At 40.6% G+C, this 19,668-nt stretch overlaps 2 protein-coding genes across 8 annotated transcripts in view; one reads left to right on the top strand and one right to left on the bottom strand.

Annotated features, from left to right (window-relative positions):
• Positions 1–2,195: 2,195 nt before the first annotated feature.
• Positions 2,196–7,082, bottom strand: dhrs7cb (dehydrogenase/reductase (SDR family) member 7Cb). Its single transcript, XM_005923771.2, has 7 exons — positions 6,894–7,082; positions 5,669–5,825; positions 5,472–5,584; positions 4,493–4,703; positions 4,310–4,402; positions 3,820–3,981; positions 2,196–3,700 (listed from the first exon to the last, which is right to left on the bottom strand). Exons 2-7 carry the CDS (start codon positions 5,820–5,822, stop codon positions 3,492–3,494), a joined length of 942 nt encoding a protein of 313 aa, XP_005923833.1. The 5' UTR covers positions 5,823–5,825; positions 6,894–7,082; the 3' UTR covers positions 2,196–3,491.
• Positions 7,083–7,534: 452 nt separating this feature from the next.
• mprip (myosin phosphatase Rho interacting protein) overlaps positions 7,535–19,668 on the top strand; it is a 45,781-nt gene continuing 33,647 nt past the window's right edge. For 4 of the 7 annotated variants that reach the window (XR_006054500.1, XM_042221656.1, XM_042221657.1 and 1 more), the window contains exons 1-3: positions 7,535–8,570; positions 15,150–15,227; positions 15,414–15,479. Coding sequence is in view for 6 of the 7 variants with exons in the window: in XM_042221656.1 (XP_042077590.1) it covers positions 8,448–8,570; positions 15,150–15,227; positions 15,414–15,479 (267 nt within the window). In the remaining variant the exon portion in view is untranslated. The remainder of the gene's footprint in view (positions 8,571–15,149; positions 15,228–15,413; positions 15,480–19,668) is intronic. The other 3 variants (XM_005923773.3, XM_042221659.1, XM_042221658.1) reach the window with 2 other exon arrangements.

The raw sequence follows: 19,668 nt of genomic DNA, 5'->3' as shown, positions 1-19,668 counted from the left end.
AATGCCAATTTGGTGACTCCAGCTGAGTGCCTTAAAGAAATCCTTCCTGTGTGACATGTGGAAATGTGTCAGGGCTGCATTTATTCATGTGAACACTGAAGGGGCATTCCTGTCCGGAGGCCCCGGAGACAAAAAAATGTGGAACTCCCCAGAGGAGAGTGACCTGGAGGACAGACTCACGCATACCAGCTGGACTTGGTGCACATATTCTCTCCCTTCCTCCCACACACACATTGCTTCGACCAGATCTGCTGGATTTACTCCTCATTAACGTCACGGTTGTAACCAGAAGAACTGGACATCCTGTATGACGTGTTGTCTCTGATATAATGTGCCAAATGTTCCAAGCACATGGGTGAATATTGATCCCAAAGCATTCTAGCAGCTCGTGTCCTGCAGCCCTGAAGTGATGAGAGCAATAAATCCAAGAGCGGCGTGTAATTAGACATAAGACATCTGTGTAAACATCATGAAAAAGGTCTTTGTCATGCAGCAGTTTTTAAAGGGAATAACCAGTGTTATTAACAAACTGGAATTCATATGGCTTCTTGTTTTTTGTGGGATTTTTTTGTTTGGTTTTGGTTTTCTTATTTTCTATTGCACAGCAAAAACAGTTGTTGCAACAGTGGAGGAGAGGTGGCATAGTGAGACGTGACAAAAAACAAAATTGAAGAAAAATAGGTCACAGCTTATGAATTTGTGTCTATTTATTATACATTATACATTTCATAAGTCAGAAATTAACAGAGGGAGTTAATATTTCATCAGAATAAATGCTCGGGCGATTTTTCCCTTGGATAAGAACTATGAAAGGAGGCTCATCGCCAGTCATGTGGTGGTTTCATAATAACTATGAGCTGCTGCCACCTGGAGGATGCACAGGGAAATACATTCATTTATAGTTTGACTTTTACATACATGTGCCCACTTACGCATCTTTCTCATATAACATAATGCTTCCATGACTCATAAGTAAATGTTATAGTTATGTTGTAAAGACCATATTGAAGGGGCCAGGTGTCAGATGTGCATTTTCAAAGACGAATAGAATAGAATAGAATAGAATAGAATAGAATAGAACTTTATTAATCCTTTGGGGAGGGTCCCTCAGGGAAATTATGATTCCAGCAGCACAACACCAGTTCACATTAAATTCAAATAAGAAAGAATACCAAGCAGGTACAAATAATTAGGAACAAAATATCAGTAATAACAAGAATGTTAAAGGTAATAATTAAACAAAGTCCAGGAATTAAAGATTTTTTGGAGGGGGGTGTCAAAGTAATCAAATGACAGACTGAACTGAAGAACATATAAAGTTACTCTTAAATTTACAGCTACTTTACATCAAACTATTACTCCATGTAAACCTGACCTGAACAGTGTGCAGAAGAACACAAAACATTACTTACTGTTAGGTTCTGGCAGGTCTGTGTATTGAAGTTAGCAGAATCGGCATTATGGGCTTGTGGGTCCAGACCACTTCTATATATCATGAATCAAAAAGCTAACTGGCAACAATCATCCTTAGACCCATATAATGCATTAATAACCCGCTCAGTTCTTCTTGGGTGCACATCTTTCTTGCAGCAACGCGGAGTCTCCCAGATTTGATTTGTAGCAATAAACATGATAATATTTTACCAAAAAGTGTATATCAGCTCCCATTTATTATTCCCAGTTCATTCACAACACAACAAGCAGAGAGATCGACAAAGCAATAACTCAACTAAGTCCACTTGTACTGATAGCACCTCAAAAAAGAGAGAAAGAGAGAGAGAAAGATGTTGGGAGGAAAACAGTTTATTTAGACTCCCAACAAAGTGAACTCATTTCCTTTAGGAAATGGGAGGAGCACTGAATTAGGACCTGAAAGAAGGAAACAAAAGTCAGGCCCAAGGACCAGCCCTTCCATGAGAATACGGTCTGGTGGCATTTTCTAAAGATATATTAATGATCAGTGTAATTACCTGTTACCATGACTGCATGAAAAAGAAAAATAATAAAATAAAATAGGTTATATGATGAAAATCGCTTTACTCTTCTATCATTTCATGCATTTTGTGTGTGTAGCTCATGAACACCACCATCATGCATTATATTTTCTTATAGGAAGACTAATTTCTGGAGAAGGGCTTATCTGCTAATAGGATGAGATAGCCAATGTACTGCAAGATACAAGACAGGAAACATGGTGAGCTAAGACTAATATTTATTGCAATTATTCCATTTTCTCTTGGTTTTGTAATCATCAAAAGCGCTTCCTGCTTGACTTGCACTTAATCAGATCCATTTCCCTGCAGGCATCAGTACAGTTTCACTCTAATCTAATCTATACATGAAACTTAATGTCTAAATTAAGAGGAATAAACAGGCAGGCAACATAAGATACAGTGAAAAAGCACAACCCGAATAATTACAATAAATGAGGAACATTTGAGGTCATCCCAGGTCAGTGATTTGATTTGATATAATTTCATTTTCATCACAAGCTGTTGAGCAGTGAAGACAAAGAGCTGGATGCTTGCTGGTGGAGATGCGAGAGAGCTTATATCTTATCAAAATCTGCTTGTTGGCTTTCTAATTAAACGCTATCATGTTAGCCTTTCAAGCTTTATGAGATTAATGGGTTCACACCTTGTTTCCTCTGCCACAAATGGGCAAAAACATCCTCTGTCTAAAATCAATTATTATGAATTCATTCATTTAGAAATTCCTATTTTTCAGAAAGTTAAAAACAAAAATAGATTGATGAGTTGTGTTGAGCATTATCATTTGAAACTGAAGGGGCTTGTAGTACTTTTGTGTAAGATCAGTTGTACCACTAGATGGTGCAGTAAGTTAATGTAGCCATTATTTATAGGACAAAGAATTAAAGTGGCAGCAAAAAAGAAATATTACAAGTTAACCCCTTAGCTCCTAAGGTATCATATTTAGTACAAGAGGTTTTGTGAGTTTTTGAGACTTCTTCATCATCAGTGTGATTCTCTCCTACCACACCACTCCTCTGAAAAACTTAAACAATAAATTGCACAATATGTTTTTAAGCAATAAATTATGACAAAAAAATGTTGTATGTAGCAAATATGATACAAATTAAAACTTATATGTCAGGAGCTCTAATAAACACTCCATTTCCCCCCAAAAAACGAGAATTTTCTGGTAATTATTTCAAGGTTCATACTTTAAAAGGTTAAACAGCAGCACGTATCTCTATACAGCCACAGGTAAAACACTGCCCCCTGGTGATAGTCATTCATTTCTGCAGAGGGTAATTCCAAAAAGCACCTTTAAGGCCTCTATCGTTGCATCTTAAGATGCTTTACTGTTCATTATTAACAATCTGTTCAGCATTATTATTACAAACCCATCTGGAATCCTCAGGATATAGTCCTTAATACATTTACTTAATTGGCATATCCCCCCCCCCCCCCCCAAAAAAAAAGTGAGCTTTACTGCTCATCTCTTTCTCGCACACACTAGCCTTTCTTCTACTGCATCTGCTCAGCCAACACTGAGTCTTTCACTCCAGCAGCCAGCACAGCAAAGAGGAAGGGGGGGAAGAGGGAGCGCAGATGGAGAGCCACCCTGGGGATGGGGTGGACCAGCAGAACCTCCTTCCTCTTCCTGTTCACGGTTTGCATTATTTCATTGGCCAGGACCGACGGGCGCACACCGTGGGTCAGCTGTCTGGCAATAACTGCGAGAGGACAGATTTGTTTAGTTTTGCCTATGCACCACAATAACAGGAACATTTCATGCATTCATTCCATGAACCATTCAGTCACCTTAATGCTTCATTGCTACTGTTTTACTCACATTCAGCTACGGGGTTTGGTTTGGGAACAGGTTCCTCTACAGGCGGCAGTTCAGAAGCATTGATGAAGGTATGACTGATGGTGCTGACAATTATTCCATACTCTTCCACTTCAGCTCGCAGACAGTCAAAGAAGGCCTGCGCCGCATGCTTAGACGCGGCATCTGACAGGTATGAACACAAACACGCATAATGATACACTCACAAAAGAAGTGTGGCAAGCACGGAAGAATTCCAAACATACCATACAGCATACTTTGTTCAATTGTTGCCTGTTTTGTCCTTTGACGCCATAGGTTGTACCTAGGCATACCTAACCATTAACTAGCAATTCCATATATGTTTAAATAATTAGGTAAAAATGATTTAAAATGGAATCACATATAAAAAGTAAAAATGTATGACTTGCAAAGATCTTGCTCACTGCTCTTGTTTTTATTCAGTGCTAAGTGTACTTCTAAAGAGTTGTAGAGACCTTTGCTGGGAACTCACATGAACTTCTGAACGGAACAGCCAGTCTGCCCTGGATGCTGTTGACCAGTACAATGTGGCCTGATCGTCTTGAAATCATCATTGGAAGAACACCTGCCGCATTTTTAAAAATATCATTCATAAGATCTTAATAATAACAAACTCAAAGAAATGCTACTGGATTTCTAAGAATGCCAACCCCACCTTTGGCTAGAGTGCTTGGGCCGAAGTAGTTAACATCCATGATATTTCTGTCCTGTTCCAAGGAGATACTCTGAACCGGCGCCTTCAGCTTCATACTGCTATTGCAGATCAGCACATCCACACAACCATAACATTCAACCACCTCTGCAATCACGTCCTCCATACTGTCCATATCACTGAAGTCCAGAATCACCAACTTTGGGGCAAATGTCTGTCGATAAACAAGGGTTAGTTTAATTTGAACACGTGTGTAACTGATGGACAACTATGTTTAGATAGACTGAAGCTGTTTTCCTCCTGCTTGGAGGTTTACAGGCTACTAAGCTAAGCTAATCACGAGCTTCATATTAGCGTTAAGATTTTCTTTTAGCTCCATTTTCACTTAACAGAATTTTGTATTCTATTCTTGACTTCATATCAAATTAAAAAGCATTAGAAAGAGGTTATGAGGGTTAACTGAGCTTTTTGAGTAATTCTGTCACCATTCTGTCTTCAAAGATCAAGAACACAGTCCTTAATAAAAGAAAGGATATTCCAAGGATAGCAACCATAACTCTAAGCAGAAAGGTTTCAGCTTTGTGTCATACATATACTAGATTTCATCCCATAAACATCCATGTGCTTGGGCTTGTACATAGAAGGCATGTGGTGCACTACTTGCTGTCTGACATGATATCCTGCTATTGTGTTCTCCAGAGGAAGTGGTGACCTGTGAGGTGGTGAGTGAGCAGGATTACGGTAAAGACAAGGACTAAACCTGATATTCTGCTAATTAAGAAAACTGTAAAACTTGAAAAGCCAAGTTGGTGTCACATGTCAATTCCTGTCAGTTATTTTGGTAATTTGTTTTGGTATAGTAGGAGGAGGCTTTGCTGTGTGCTAAGGGTTATCACCTTATTGCAAAAGCTTCCTGCACATAATAACAGACATTAATTTTACTGAAACAGCCATATTAAAAGTTAACTGATAAATTCCTCACCTCTCTGGGGTCAGCATCAGTTGTCAAAGAGTCATACAGAGACTCCAGCTTATCCCAGCCAGTCCCACAAAGGATCAGTCTGGCCCCACCCTTGTGGAAGAGGCGGGCACACTCTGGAAAAGAAGATGATGTTCATTAAATGTTGAGTTCAGATCAAAGTAAAATTAAAAAATAAAAACACAAGTTGGATCCCTTACCGGTCCCCACCCCAGACACAGCATCAGTGATCACCACCACTTTGTTTCGTACTAAGGACTTGGACATGAAGTGCAAAATCTCATTGTAGATGTAGTACACGCCTGCTGCCACAACGATCAGCAGGGGCAGCACTATCACCGAGGGCAGGCCCATGTTCTGTAGCAGAGAAAAAGACGGGTCAGTGTGGGGAGAGTACTCATAAAAACTATAATATAATATCGTATAATGTATGGTTTCAAAATATACCAGATGTCCTTTCTGATGAAACCTTCCCAGAAGTATGTACCCCCTCCTGATCTCCAACTGGACATTTTTCACATGTTAGGTAAATGTGATAACCATAAAGACTGAAAAAATAGTTAAAGCCTAACAGCATATCTGGAGTAACTAAGTGAAAAACCACATATATTTTCTTTTCTCTTTATTTTATTTTATTTTATTTATTTATTTTGCTGTTGTTATTTTACATACAAACTAATATGTTAAATAGAAATGTTGTACATTTGTATTTGTAGGTTAAATTTCTACCTTTAGACGGGCTAAGCTTGCTGTTTCACCCTGCTTCCAGTCTTAGTACTTAGCTGAGATAATCAGCTGTTGATCCAACTTATAATTTTGCACACATGTGAGGGTGGTGTTGGCAGTCTCTTCTAAACTGTAGCTGAAAAGCAGATCAGTATATACCCTATAATGACAAATGTCATTTGTACCTTCCCTATATTGAAAGACACTTTGAGACCAATATAGTAGGCACATTTGCTTTGAATGTGTTCTTCTGTTATAACTGTGTTTACTGTCCTGGGGTAACAGATTGCATTTGGAGGCCTTGCTACACACTTGCCATGTAAAGTGAGTTTATGGAGAACAGCTAAATATATTCTGGCCGTGATGCCGCCACAGAATTTTCTTGCACTATGTCACCTCCAGGATAGTGTCATAGGATACCCTAAGGGGGGCAGCCAGGGAGCCTCACATTTATAATGTAATATAATTTATGAATAAATTAAATAACCTTACTTTTCCTGCTTTACTTGAGGAAAACACATTAAGGAAACCCCTAAGCCATATTAAAACTGATGATCCAGAGATCCAATTCCCAGCTTAGCCCCATGTTTGGACTGACACATGATTGGAGGTTAAGTCAGCTTGTGAAGTGCATATCTATAGCAACCACACAACAGGCATGCACAAACCTATAATCTGTGTTATTATTGGTTCACTTACAGCGCTGACCAGGAGCTAATCCTTCAGCAAGACTGGCCGTTGATGTTTTCAGGGTTTAGTTAGGTAACCGAGGCCTTTCTCCTCCCTCAGTGTCCCTTGTCCATTCACACAGCTCTGTTCTCTGTGTGTCTGACTTGCTGCTGTCCACTGGAACCTACTGCTTATAATAGCCTCTGCTTGAGTCAGCCATTAATACACACATATGTGGCGCACAGCATCTAAGGCATGTTTCCTTGTTGCCAGCCTGAGGGGATGGACGATAAGTGAGTGTGACTTGCACTTGGTCTTCAGAGAGTTTGCATTGTACTGCTGTTTCAAGGAAACACATTTCCCCAAATTATATATTATTCTGTTGTCAGTTTTTTCAAATAGGGGAAAACAAAAACATCTATCAATACATATTTTGAACTGTGTGTTGTTGTTGTGTTGAGCTGGCAAAATTTGTACACAGTTTACACAAATCAAGAAAACGGGGTTTTCTCATCTGTTTTAAAGTGGTATTAATAGTGGTATTAATTCTATTTTTAATAAAGGATCACATTTGACATTCAATAACATAAGCATGACTATGCCTGCGCCCCCAAGTATAACTAAAACGTTTCATTTACTGTCTTCTTTCGGTGGGTGGCGGCAGTGAGCAGTTATCGCGAGAGCACGTAGAATTCCAGGCGCTTGTGTGTATTTGCGCTCTCTCTTCTGTCTTCTCCCCCCTTGCTCCGTTGGGAAAGAAGAAAATAAACCCAGTGCTGCTAACCAGGCTAGTTATGGAACCAAGCCCTAAGTACTCGTTTTGGCATCTGTGACTGCCCAAGAGGTGCTCGCCCTGCATACTGTGTTCCCACCTGGGAGGAAAGCACATGAAGCTTTTTGATTTTTTTGACCGAGTCTTTTTCTTTAAAAAGTTGAATACGCCAGCAAGGGAAGGATTTCATTAGCTAGCCTATCTGTGTGCGAGCTAACTGGGCTAGCTTAGCAAGGAGCACTGGATGAACTTCGCATGGACTGAGTGCTGCGAACGGGATAGTAGCCTCCTGTCTGACTGTGAGCCGCCTTTTGGATTGAGTCTTTCATATGGGAGTGCGTTGTTACTTAAATGACACTGTTTTCCCGGAGCTCGAAGGCCATAACTGTGTACAAATGTTGCTTTTGCGGCTCACACCATCACGTTATTGATCTGGATACCCATTGGAAAGCTAACAGGATATTAGCCACTTTCTTGCCGCTACGCTTTGTGGTTGCAGGCCATGGACTGAAAGGCATTCATCACTGAAGGATGAGAAGGCTGGCTTGATGGCAGCTAATTATTTATTGGGAGGCAGCAATTGGATACAGCTAAAGCGATAAAAGAAGCTTTGAACGTCGTCCCAGAACTGTTAAACTCTTGGTTTGGTCTTTCTTTTTTTTTAGCTTGACAATGCATCGGTGTGCTGGGGCTTTTTTCAAGTTAGGATAAGAAGAGACGCACAAGAAAACAGCGAGATTGCACCTTCTGCGTTTCCCCACGGAAATTATTCATTTTTAAAAAATATTATAATTATTAAGAGGTGAAATATAATGTCTACCGCTAAAGAAAATCCCTGTAGGAAATTCCAAGCAAACTTCTTCAACAAAAGTAAATGTCAGAACTGCTTCAAACCCCGGGAGCTGCACCTACTGACAGACCAGGATTTGACCCAGGTAAGAAAAAAGATCAGAAGGCTTAATGATTTAAAAGCTTTTTCTGTCAAAGTTTGTAAAAATAACTAATTTTTTTTTTTTTTTTTAAAGAGAGATTTTACTGGTCGCTAATCAAGCTTTGGAGAATTGAGGTTGGCGGTGACAGGCTTGTTGCTATAAAGCTGTTATGTGTTATATTTAAACGACAAAAGGTTGGCACAGCCCTCTTGATGAGTCGAGCTGATTAACGATCACGTCAATAAAGAAACAGTTTTCTTGGCTTGTGATGCAACCAGTCTCCGAAAGACTTGCGAGACAGCATTGCAGTGTCTGCGTAGAGAAAGTCAAGGAGAAGTGTTTATTTTGGCTGAATCATAAGAACTCTTAGGATTTCTTTACTTCCTTAATATACAGACAGGTGAAAATCTAAAGGGAAAAAAAGATTTTTTTAATGGTCACCTATCCGCGGGGCGCCAGGAGTCACTGAATAGATTTTTATTGTCACTGTTACAAGAATAGTATGAGTATGAAAATGCTTCATTTGTGCTATCTCGAGTACATCCCTGAAATGAAAAAATTAGGGGAAAAAAGTGTTAGACAGCCATGACCTTTATTAAAAGACTAGTTGAAGGAATATGTATTGGAAAAATTGTGTTTGACCAGAGACTTGGAGAATCGGTGCCTACACTCGGACTACCACCTCTTTTCCACGGTGGTTGTGAGCAGTAGTGTTGCTCAGTTATTTCAAAAACCATAATCACAATTATTTTGGTCAGTGATTGTACTTTTAACATTTACCGCCTTTGTGGTAAACATTAGTAAAGCATTTATTCAACTGCGATGACCTTAAACTTCAAGTACAGCCCAATTCAAATGAAAAGGAAGTAAGTTAAGAAAATAATTGGTGTATTTGCCCATTTAGCCAGTCTCACCAAGCCTTGGCTGCATGCCTCTTGAAAAACCATAAAAGCCCCAAAAATGTAGTTCTGTCCTGATTACGTAGATTTATCCTCTTTGGAAGTCGAAATCTCAGGTTAACCAAACATTTGACCGATGGCTCAGCCTTAGTGAAGTGCAAGTTCTGCATTTGTCACGTTCCAGGACCAGGATGTGTTTGAGAACTGATTGTTAGGTGTAATTAAAACAAGCTCTTAATTTTCACAAGAAGAGAATCATAGTGGACAGAAGTGAACAGAAGCATTTTACATTGATTTTTTTCTCTCTCTTCTCTTTGGGTCCACTGTGGCGAACCCACTACCTAGATTAACGTCCTGTGGAAACGATACAGTTCACACCACAGTGGAATAAAACTACAGAAATGCCAAAAAATCAACAACAACAAAAAACAACTCCTATATTCACTTGTTGCTTGTACGATACTTAAACATTACAGCTTCACAGCCCCACATGGGTATCATTGAATGGGATTGTGAAGTGAGGCTGCATTCAGTTGAGATCATGTCATGAGCGAGTTTTTTCAGTCCCTCATGCTCAGATCAGTTTAGTCTCTGTTGTATCCTGTAATTGATCCCAGATGATGAGGCCCAGATGGGCCCGTGAACGTGGCTTAAGAGCCGTAACAGCAACGTCAGCATCTTCTTCTGTTGTGCGAGTGTGTGGGGGGCATGCACTTGTTTTCTTTTTTTAAAAAGAGTTTTTTGGATGTTAACTCTTACACCCCCAAGTCTGGATGGTTTGAGTAATGGTTACATCACTTCCTTTAATCTCCCTGTGACCTGGCCCGCACTCTCTCCCACAGGAACCAGAGAGTCTTACTTCTCTGGCATTCTAGAAATCAGTCTTTGCTCATCTCTGTTGTCCCAGTCGCCCATAAGCTTTGGGAAATGTCTCAGCTATTCAAACAGTTTACAGAGAGCTCAGTTGCATTAGTAAGGTTTGTGAGGATGCTTTCTGGACAGTCTTATAACCAGTTAGCCCTCCGCACCAGACACCAGGTCATTACTGGCCTAAAGCTGTGTTATGTAACACCATTTAATCAGTGTTAAACTTCTGAGTCTTGTTCAGCAGGTCCAAGATGAGGGTTAGGAGTTATAAAATTGTTCCCAGTGTTGAGACACTGATCCAGGCAGAGACTGAGGGGATGAACTCAACAACCCAGAGAAAAGGAGGCTCCACTAAAGCTGCGTGATGCTGTTAAAACACCATGACCAGCTGATTTGGCTAAGTGAATTTCAGTCCTAAATTAAATAAAGTTATTCAGAGCTCAAAGGCAGCTGAAGATTGCAGATTCAGCTTGGAAACACGCAGCCCGCATTGAAAAGTTATGCAAAGAGATGAGAGCCGAATGTCTGAAGGATAGTGTCCAGTATAAACAATCACTCGGTTCAGCGCTGTTGGAATAAAAGGTGGGTTGGGGGAGGAGTTTGCCTCAAATTCTTTTGTTACAGTCGGCATGCACCGAAGGAGTTTGTGTGCCCCGACAAGGTCCCCGTCTTTTGTCACAGCATTCAATCTGTGACTTTGTGCTCGCAGACTGGAGCTGGCGGTCTCTTCCCATTGGAGAAAACTGACCGTGTTTTCAGGGAGAGTTGGTGGGAGGCAAGACAGTGATGGAGCATGCAGTCAGGCGAAGGTTTACACACACGTGGGAGACCCGGAGAAAGACGAGCTGGGATGTGTCGGGACTTGAGGAGTGGGAGCAGGAGTCACAGGGAGAGAAAGGAAGTGCGGGGTTGGGAAATGGAGTAGAGCTCCCCACCGGCAGCTGCTCAACATCCCACTATTTGAGCTTATGAGCCAGCCTATAGGTTTAACATGTACCAAATGTTCCAACGCAGTTACTGACTGCAGGCTGCACTACACACCCAACGGGCTAGAGATCATATCCACGGCTCTGTGCCTGTCAGTTCTGTTCCAGTCTTTTGTGTGGAGGATCACTGCTGTGATAGTGGGATGGCTTTCACATGGGTCCCCTGGTGTCACACCCAGCTGCGTTTGTTTTTGTCACCAACAAGCTCGGACAGTGAAAACAGCACCCCCGGCTAAATAAACGTACTTCTCAGAGTATCAGTTAGAACTACCACTCGATTCCTCTATCTGCATTTCAGTTGGAGGAAACACTGCCTCAGTTCAAATTCAGCAAGATGCTTAATGTTCTCTAAAGCTGCAGCAGCTTTTAGAGAACAGGATGTGCCGATCATTAGAGTATGATATGCATTTTGGTAGCTTCTGTTACTTGGCATTCCTCAAAACCAGCCGCTGCAAACATTTCTCGAAATTACATTGGAGCAGACCACGAGATTTTCTGAGCGATGACTGACAAAGTCCAATTGTCCTGTATTGCAAAGGATGGCATGTGGAGGGTGTGTTTGCTTAATCTTGATTCTGTTCGACGAACTGGGAAAGTGGGGTACTTCCTGAATAACAGTTACTGTAAAATGACAGTTCCTGGGTCTTTTGGTGGATAAACCATGATTTCCACCTGTTTGTCAGGCCAGGCTTAAGTTGACCTGTGCCCGGTATCAGCACCAGGAAAAAGTTTTCATTTTTTAACAATGGTTACTGCTTTGTAAATTTTTACTTTTCCTCGTCTTTAAATTATGCTGTTGCTGTGTTAAGAATGAAGCAAAAATAATAATAAAATAAAGTGAATTGACTTTTTTCTTTTTGTTTTATTTAACTTGCTCCAGGCCATTGGACCAATGCAATATGTTGAGCCCTGAAAGTTACAAGCTTTAAGTAAATGTAAACTACTGTTAGCTGTTAGCTGTCTCAATAACCTAAAAAGGACGCTCAAATGGCAATGATATGTTTTCCTCTCATCCATTTTTTTTAATCCCTGTCGTCAGACTTTGTGGAGTTTGGAGTCTGTTTGTCTAGCTTTAGACTAAAATAAACGAACTAAAACTAGTTGGGAACCACCAATGCATCTCTCTTATGTTTTTTTTAAATTTATTTTTGTCAACACCCTATCAGAAAAAATCAGTACTGTGATATGCAGTCGAGACCTTTTTGCTTTGTTAAAATAACCCATGTACCTTTGTGCAACAGTGATGGTGAAGCCAACATTCTGTCATCTGTGTCAGTGATTGCTCATTTTGCATGTCAGTGAAACTCATCACACAACACTGTGCAGTCAGTGATATAATTATGTTTATGCTGCCAAGCGGTGGCACAATTATAGAAATGATTAAAGGTTTGTCCAGGAAGTACTTTTAGGTCCTGTTAGACAGCAGTTCTGAGCAGAGAACAGAATGAATAGTTGCACAGCAGGAAAAGATGTCAGCACCTCTTTTGTGTGTTAAAAGTAAGTGATCACAGAGACTAAAGCCTAAGTTAAGCTGGATTTACAGCTGCAGACGGCTACCACGTGGGTTTTATTCTGTAGGTGAGAGCTGGATTCCCTGTGTTGTCACCAGTCCAAAGATAAACTGAAGTTCCTATCCTCATGTAGTATCTGGACAACCACTGCAGTCTAAGGGGGTAGTGACAAGTACTCCATGGGAGGCATGCTTCGTGACCATAGCTGTGCCTTAAACCCTCAATGCACTGCTACAAATGCAATGTTTACACTTTCCACATCCGTGTTGTTGCATGACAAGAATTTTGCGATCTCCTTGTGTACATGTCTGTATGTGCAAACAAATCAACGCTGGTCACGTGAATGAATAGAACCACATTAGGAGTGTCTAACTGTATGAAAATCTGAGCTCTTGACCCCAGATTTGACCTGTATCACACCTACCCATGCTAAATATCCTTTATACTGGGTTCAGCCCACCAAAACTCCACTAAGTGGCATGCCAAGGCAAGTTGAACGAGGCACGTATGGATTTATGGTAGGCATGCAGTGACATGGAGGAGAATTGGAATAACACACTAGCAGTTGGATGCATTTACTTTCCAGAAAAATCTTTTTAGGTTGGGTTCTTTTGAGGAGGTGGGAGAGTGAGTGCTTGTATGCGAGACGCTTGTTAATGAATAACGTTTAAAGCACAGAGACCGTGTGACACAGAGTTTATGCTTGTCATTGCTGCGCTTGAGCCAGCATTTATGATGTCACTTTTGGCCCGGAGTGTGGCGAACCAGAGATGGTCTTGATCTGCTCTTCAGCCAATCGATTGGTTGCAGGACGGAGGGGTGTAAGAGCCGCACCTTTTCTCTGGGTGAACTAAATCTGCTATAGTTCATGCTCCATGCCTTTTTAGTCAACATGAAAATAGTATTACACGTAGAAACCTAATAGTTGCAGCATATTAAATCATTTAAATTTTTTGTACTGAAATCATAGTGGCAGACTCCGAGCCAACTAGAATGAACCAAATTCTTCTGATGATGAAGTTCTGAGGAATGCAGCTAGTGGTGTCGTTGATAATAAGTTTAATGTTGTTCCACAACTTGTTGGTTGCACCCAATATACACAAGTAGGGATGGGTATCGTTTAGGTTTTATCCGATACCGGTGCCAAACCGGTACTTTTGAAACGGTGCCGGTGCTCAAACGGTGCTCAAACCGGTGCTTAAAGAATGGAGAACACAAAATTGGTCCAAAAACCTCTCATGTTCAGCTGTTTTTTTTTTTGTAAAAAGATAACAATGTTAGCCTTTTCTGCAGCTATGGGGCATATATGGTATCACTCTTGGCTGGAAGCAGTGCTTAAACAATGGAAAAAACACAAACTTTGTCCAAAAACCTCTCATGTTTAACTGTTTTCCACTTTTTCTTTGGTCATTTTAGCCTTTTTGGCCAGGGTGAAGGGAGTATCTGCCATCAAACAAGAAGACAGCCGCATGTAGCTATGATGATGTTTGCTAGTTCACCTTACATGCATTAATGTAATAACGTGGTTAGCCTACTCAACGTAAATTACACACGAACAACATTAAGCTACTCACGCAGAGAAGAACGGCTGCTGCTGCATCATCATCCTCATCATTTCTGCTACACTGGCAGGGCTAGGGGCCAGGACTCTCCTCTTCGGGTTTTGGGGGATGTTGCTAACTCCGGGTCCGATAACAGGCACCACACCCGCAGTAGATGTGCTCGGTGTGAGGTCTCGCAGCAAGCTATCAAATACGGCGCATTTCTCGGCTTTTAAAAAAACGCTATGCGTCGCCAGGTGTTTCATCAGATTGTAGCTGATGCGAATTCCCAACCCTTATCCTTAGTTGAGCTTTACATACACGATACACAAATAATTTTTTTCAGTATTCAAATGCATAAAACGACAGATGATAAAGCTGGCTTCACATCCAGCTTCATCTCAGTTTAGTTGTTGCTACTAGCAGACAAAAAACTGCGATCACATTTGGTGTTTATATGGAAGTTCTGTCCATCTTTTTCATTGAGGTACTTTTCAGTCAAACACGCCATCAGTCAGTTTGTCATATGAATCTCATCTACTGTGGTCACATGGGTTTAAAGAGGCACTGAAGCATGTCATCATATTGAGCTGATTACATTAAAAGACACGCAAAGCGGTTTTGTGTATAAAATGCAATGCATGAAGAGAGGCAACATCTAAAAAAACCCAAAAAACCTTCTCCCTCTCCTTCCCATCGCCTTTATTTCCCACTCTTTTCCAGTTTTAATGATTACCTTAATTGCTGTTTTTTTGTTACTTCCTCTTTCTTTTTACAGGCCAAACCTATTTATGGTGGATGGCTGTGCTTGGCTCCTGAAGGAACTGACTTTGACAATCCTATGCAGAGATCTCGGGTAAGGGCATTTGTTGTAGTCCTGCATGTTGCTCTATAAAATGTCCGTACAATGTACTGTATGGACATTAATGCTTGCATACCTACTTCCAGTTACCAGAAATGCCCTGAAAGAGGAGTACTGAGTATGATGCCTCTAAGTTGATAAAATTGAGGCTAGCCACTAATACCTAATTTCTTCTCACAGAAATGGCAACGGAGATTTTTTGTGCTGTACGAACATGGCTGTCTGCGCTTTGCCCTGGACGAATCGGTGAGTAAAGGATGTTTTTTTCTGCATTCCGTTCTGTATGGACGTGGAAGCCAGGCTGTGAAGGTGAAAATCAAAATTGTTTTAGATCTTAAAGTTCAGGGCATAGCAGGTGTCCATGTCTGCGTGTTTTAGTTGTACAGTTTAGGGGTAGTGTAATTTCTTGGTATGTGTGATTCCTACTTCAAAAGACACTGGAAAAAGTCAGCTTGCTGTGACTGAGGCTTTGCTGCTGAATCAGTTTTCACTGAGTTTCACTCGACCCATCAGGGCTTTCACTAACACTGTCACTCTCTTTCTTTAGAGGAGCATTTCCTACAATAACTGTTGATCTTACTTGATTATACTCTTGTGTGAAGTCTATACAGATGTTTTGGAAACTGCTCATTAAGGCTTTGCAATATGGTTAAAAACAACCCTCCTATATCAGTATACTTAAGAGAAATGTGACATTTAACATGATTATATGTCAGGACATAAAAAAGTTTATAAAGACCGACGTGAGCTATGTAGAAAGTGGTGCAGATGTGAAGGTGATGTGCTAGCTAGAAGATGACTTTGTTGGCATTTGTTGTGAGAAGTGAATGACACTGTCTCTGCTGCAACTGTGTGGGAAGCTGCGGCTGGCAACAGTGATTATGTTACTGAAATCAACCATAAACTGTCTAGACAGACCCGAGATTCAGTATAACAGTTATTCAGCTGTTGTGCACAGTGTTTGATGCCACAGAAAATGAAAAACTGTGCTTCTCCTTTACTAAGCAGCTACAAGACTGGCTAAAATAAAGGCACTTGAGCCAAATTTGGTATTGTGTTTGTCAGTTTACCTGGGTATTTGGCTGCACAGCGTAAAAGATTTTGGGGTATGCAACCTGACCGGGATAACAGTATGCGTAAGGTGAAAAGTTGGCTTGAACAGGATGGAGAGTACGAGTGGAGCTCACGTTGATGAGGAAACAGGTGGGGGGAAAGCAGCATAAAAGCACAGATGGTGGCTGTAGGGGAACGTTTTTAAAACTGTTTCCCCTCACCAAGTTAAAAAAAAACTGTTTTTTACTAGAAACTTGGAGGAATTATATATTATAATTGCACCATGAAGCAAAAAGCAACAGCAGTGCATACAACAAACATAAGCTACCCACAGACCAGCTGATTTTAACACAGCTGCAAAGGCAACTTGTTATTGGTTAGCAGTTGAGAAATGTTAAAGCGTGAAACATTTAAATGCAAGCAGAAAGTAAGCTTTTCAGTCAGCATTTAAAGCACATTCAGTGTTAGGAATATGATCTTTTTTCTTTTAAACATTTTATAAAATAAGAATGTAACTTGTCCACTAGACAGCTAATTGTTTCTGTCCTCACTGATTGAAAATACTACTCCAATAAACTGCTTATTAGTATTTCTTTAATATGCAAGGCAAGTTAGTTTTTGGGGGGATTTCTGAGTGTTATGCAGCCACAGACAGTAAGCATAGTGGGAAAAAAAGACTGAAACTGTTGTATAAACGCTGTGTTAGAATAAACTGAGTTCTAATCATTTACAGGAACAATGGAAAACTCTAAAAGATTCTTAAATCAATCAGTCAATATTTGTATGGATGGTTTTTCACTTCATCCAATAAATTGTGCTCAGTTTAGACCCCATGCTTGCTTGTGTGTGTGTATAATGACTTTGATGCATGTTGTGGATAAAGCATGCAGTTAGTAAGCACTTCATATGGTTTGTTGCTGCGTAGTCAAAAGTAATGCAGCTACTAAAATCATGTGATGTGGCTTAATGATTTCTGACTCCGACATTTCCAATTTTAGACGTTCTCCTAGGAAGTTTGCTTGCTTCGCTTGCTTCTGCTGTGCAGCAGAAACATTTAGTGTTTTATTGTTTGTAGCGTGTTCTCAGTTCTGTCTGGGAATGTGGTCTTGATACTGAAGGTTGATTAAAAACACTTAGCAGTGCTGAAAATCACAAACCGCATTAGAAACTTTCCTCACTAGTTCATGGAGGAGCGAATAGAACTGAATCATTTCAATGAAATAAGTAAAGGTGCTTGTTTAATGTTGTGGAGACTTTGAGTTAAACATTTACTCTCTATAGCTTTTTTCCAAGCTATAGAGAGTAAAAGGCTGGGAAGTGTCTCCTGCCCGCTCTGAGCCTGCGCCTTGTGCTAGTGTAGCGCCAGGGGAATGCGACACGGGTGACCAAACCCATACCAGCCGATCAGGCTGGAGATTAGGCTGCTTGTGAGTAAACACTGGGGGCCGCACACTACCAACCAGCCTGCCAGAAACACAGAGAGTGACTTTCTCATGTATCCTGTAGAAATCATAGGTCACACGAGTGTTTACCTTTGCCTTTCATCTTTCTTTTTGTGAGTGAGCAGGACAGTGAGGGGGAGGGAGATGAGCTGACTTTACATCAGCACATGGTGAATCTCTTTTCTGTTGCCAGTGATGACAATGGGAGGAAATGTGGTGCTTGTGAGCGTGCGTGTGCACGTTTCCACTGTGTAATGTTTCCAGCGACACCCAGGCTGGTGTGCAGTTGTTTTCCTCTCATTGTAACAGTGATTCCAAAACTGTCTGCCTCATTGTCTTTTGGTCTTTTCATCTGCTCCACAAGGCAGGAAAAGTGGGTCAGGGAAGTGGCCGCTTTGTGCTCTAGACCCCTGAAGATAGGAACTCTCCAAGCCCTCGGAGCTTATGACAACCGTTACTGTTTTCAAACTCATCAGGCTCATCGTTGTTTACGGAGTAGCTCAAGCCACCAATGGAGGGTTGAAATGATGTGATTGAGGTTGACATTTATTCCTGTTTCTCTGACTTTCTCTGGTCTTGTTGTATCAGAGATTTAGATGAGCCACTCCTACTCGCTCTTTGTCTTTAACTGTTTTGATGGCATTCTCTACACTTTTATTGTCGCATGAAGGGAAAACGACACATTTGGAACCTTATTTTATAGCTTTGCTCTCAAGATGCTTCAGAAGGGTTCAGTGTTTGTTTCTTTTTACTGACTAAGACTAAAACAATAGTTTTGATTATAATTATGGTTCACACTCATTCAGTCAGGTGGAGATGCTGTGTAAGGTTTTACATTTTGTAAAACTATTGACCAATAATTTGCACTGTGTAGTCACAGGGTACTATATGGCATTCTTGACTATAAATAATACTTTCTAAACTGTAGACCACTTGTTGCATTTGAGCAGCAGAATGCAGAATGCTAACCCTTCCTCTTCTTTATTCTTCCTTGTTGCTGCTTCTCTGCTAAACAGACAAGACAGATTTTTGACACACACACTTGCAAAGCCAAGCCAAATGTATTTATAAAGCACTTCAAACAGCAGCCACTAGCCAAAGTGCTGAACATGTGCGTAAAGACTATAGAATACAGCGCTGTCTCTCTCCGTCACTGTAGAGCTCAGCAGTATGACTAGAAAAAAAATCCTTGGAATTGCCACAGTTCCTCCAATGTCTGAAACAAGCTGTTTAGTTGGGAAGGACAAGTAAACATTTGGAGTGACTGGAAACCTGACTAAAATCCTACCACACGCCGGTAAAAGTTTAAAAAAAGAACAAAAAACAAGACCACGCAGAGTGAAACTCGCCCCAAAGGGCAAAGGATAGACTAACCTTTGATGTTTTGTTTTTAGTACAATATGATGACATCCTGTTATGCTGTCGTTATGCTGTCATTATGATGTCGTAGCGCGTAAAGTGTGCTCTCCGTGCCCTTTCGTATGATATATTACTCAATATGGTTTCTTGAAATTTTTTCAAGGTGAACTTTGGGCGCTGACAATGAAGGTCAAGGTCAAATACTAAGCCAACCTAGGTATTCATGTCCTCCCAGGCCTAGTATATTATCTCTTAAGGTTCTGCTGATTTTTCACGTTCGGCGTGACCTTGACCCACTGTTCACACTGATAAAATCAGGACTAGCTCTTATTGGTATCTACCGTCACACAAAATATGAAAATGATATCTAGAAAACTGCGGACATTAGACTGCTAGCAAACAGACAGAATCGATTACACACTCCTTCCCTTCAAGGGCAGAATAATAATAACTAATGTTAATTAATATTTTAGACAAGAATTAGTAACAAAATATATATAGTTTTTTTTTAATGTTCTGGCTATTTTAATATTCAGAAATCATGCTCTGCGCGACTGTTTAGTTCCTCTTGCTTTACAGAC

This window comes from Haplochromis burtoni, unplaced genomic scaffold, assembly GCF_018398535.1.
Source record: "Haplochromis burtoni strain Fernald_Lab_line unplaced genomic scaffold, NCSU_Asbu1 Contig_71, whole genome shotgun sequence".
In the NCBI taxonomy this organism is placed as follows: domain Eukaryota; kingdom Metazoa; phylum Chordata; class Actinopteri; order Cichliformes; family Cichlidae; genus Haplochromis; species Haplochromis burtoni.
This window is presented reverse-complemented; position numbering and strand designations above follow the sequence as displayed.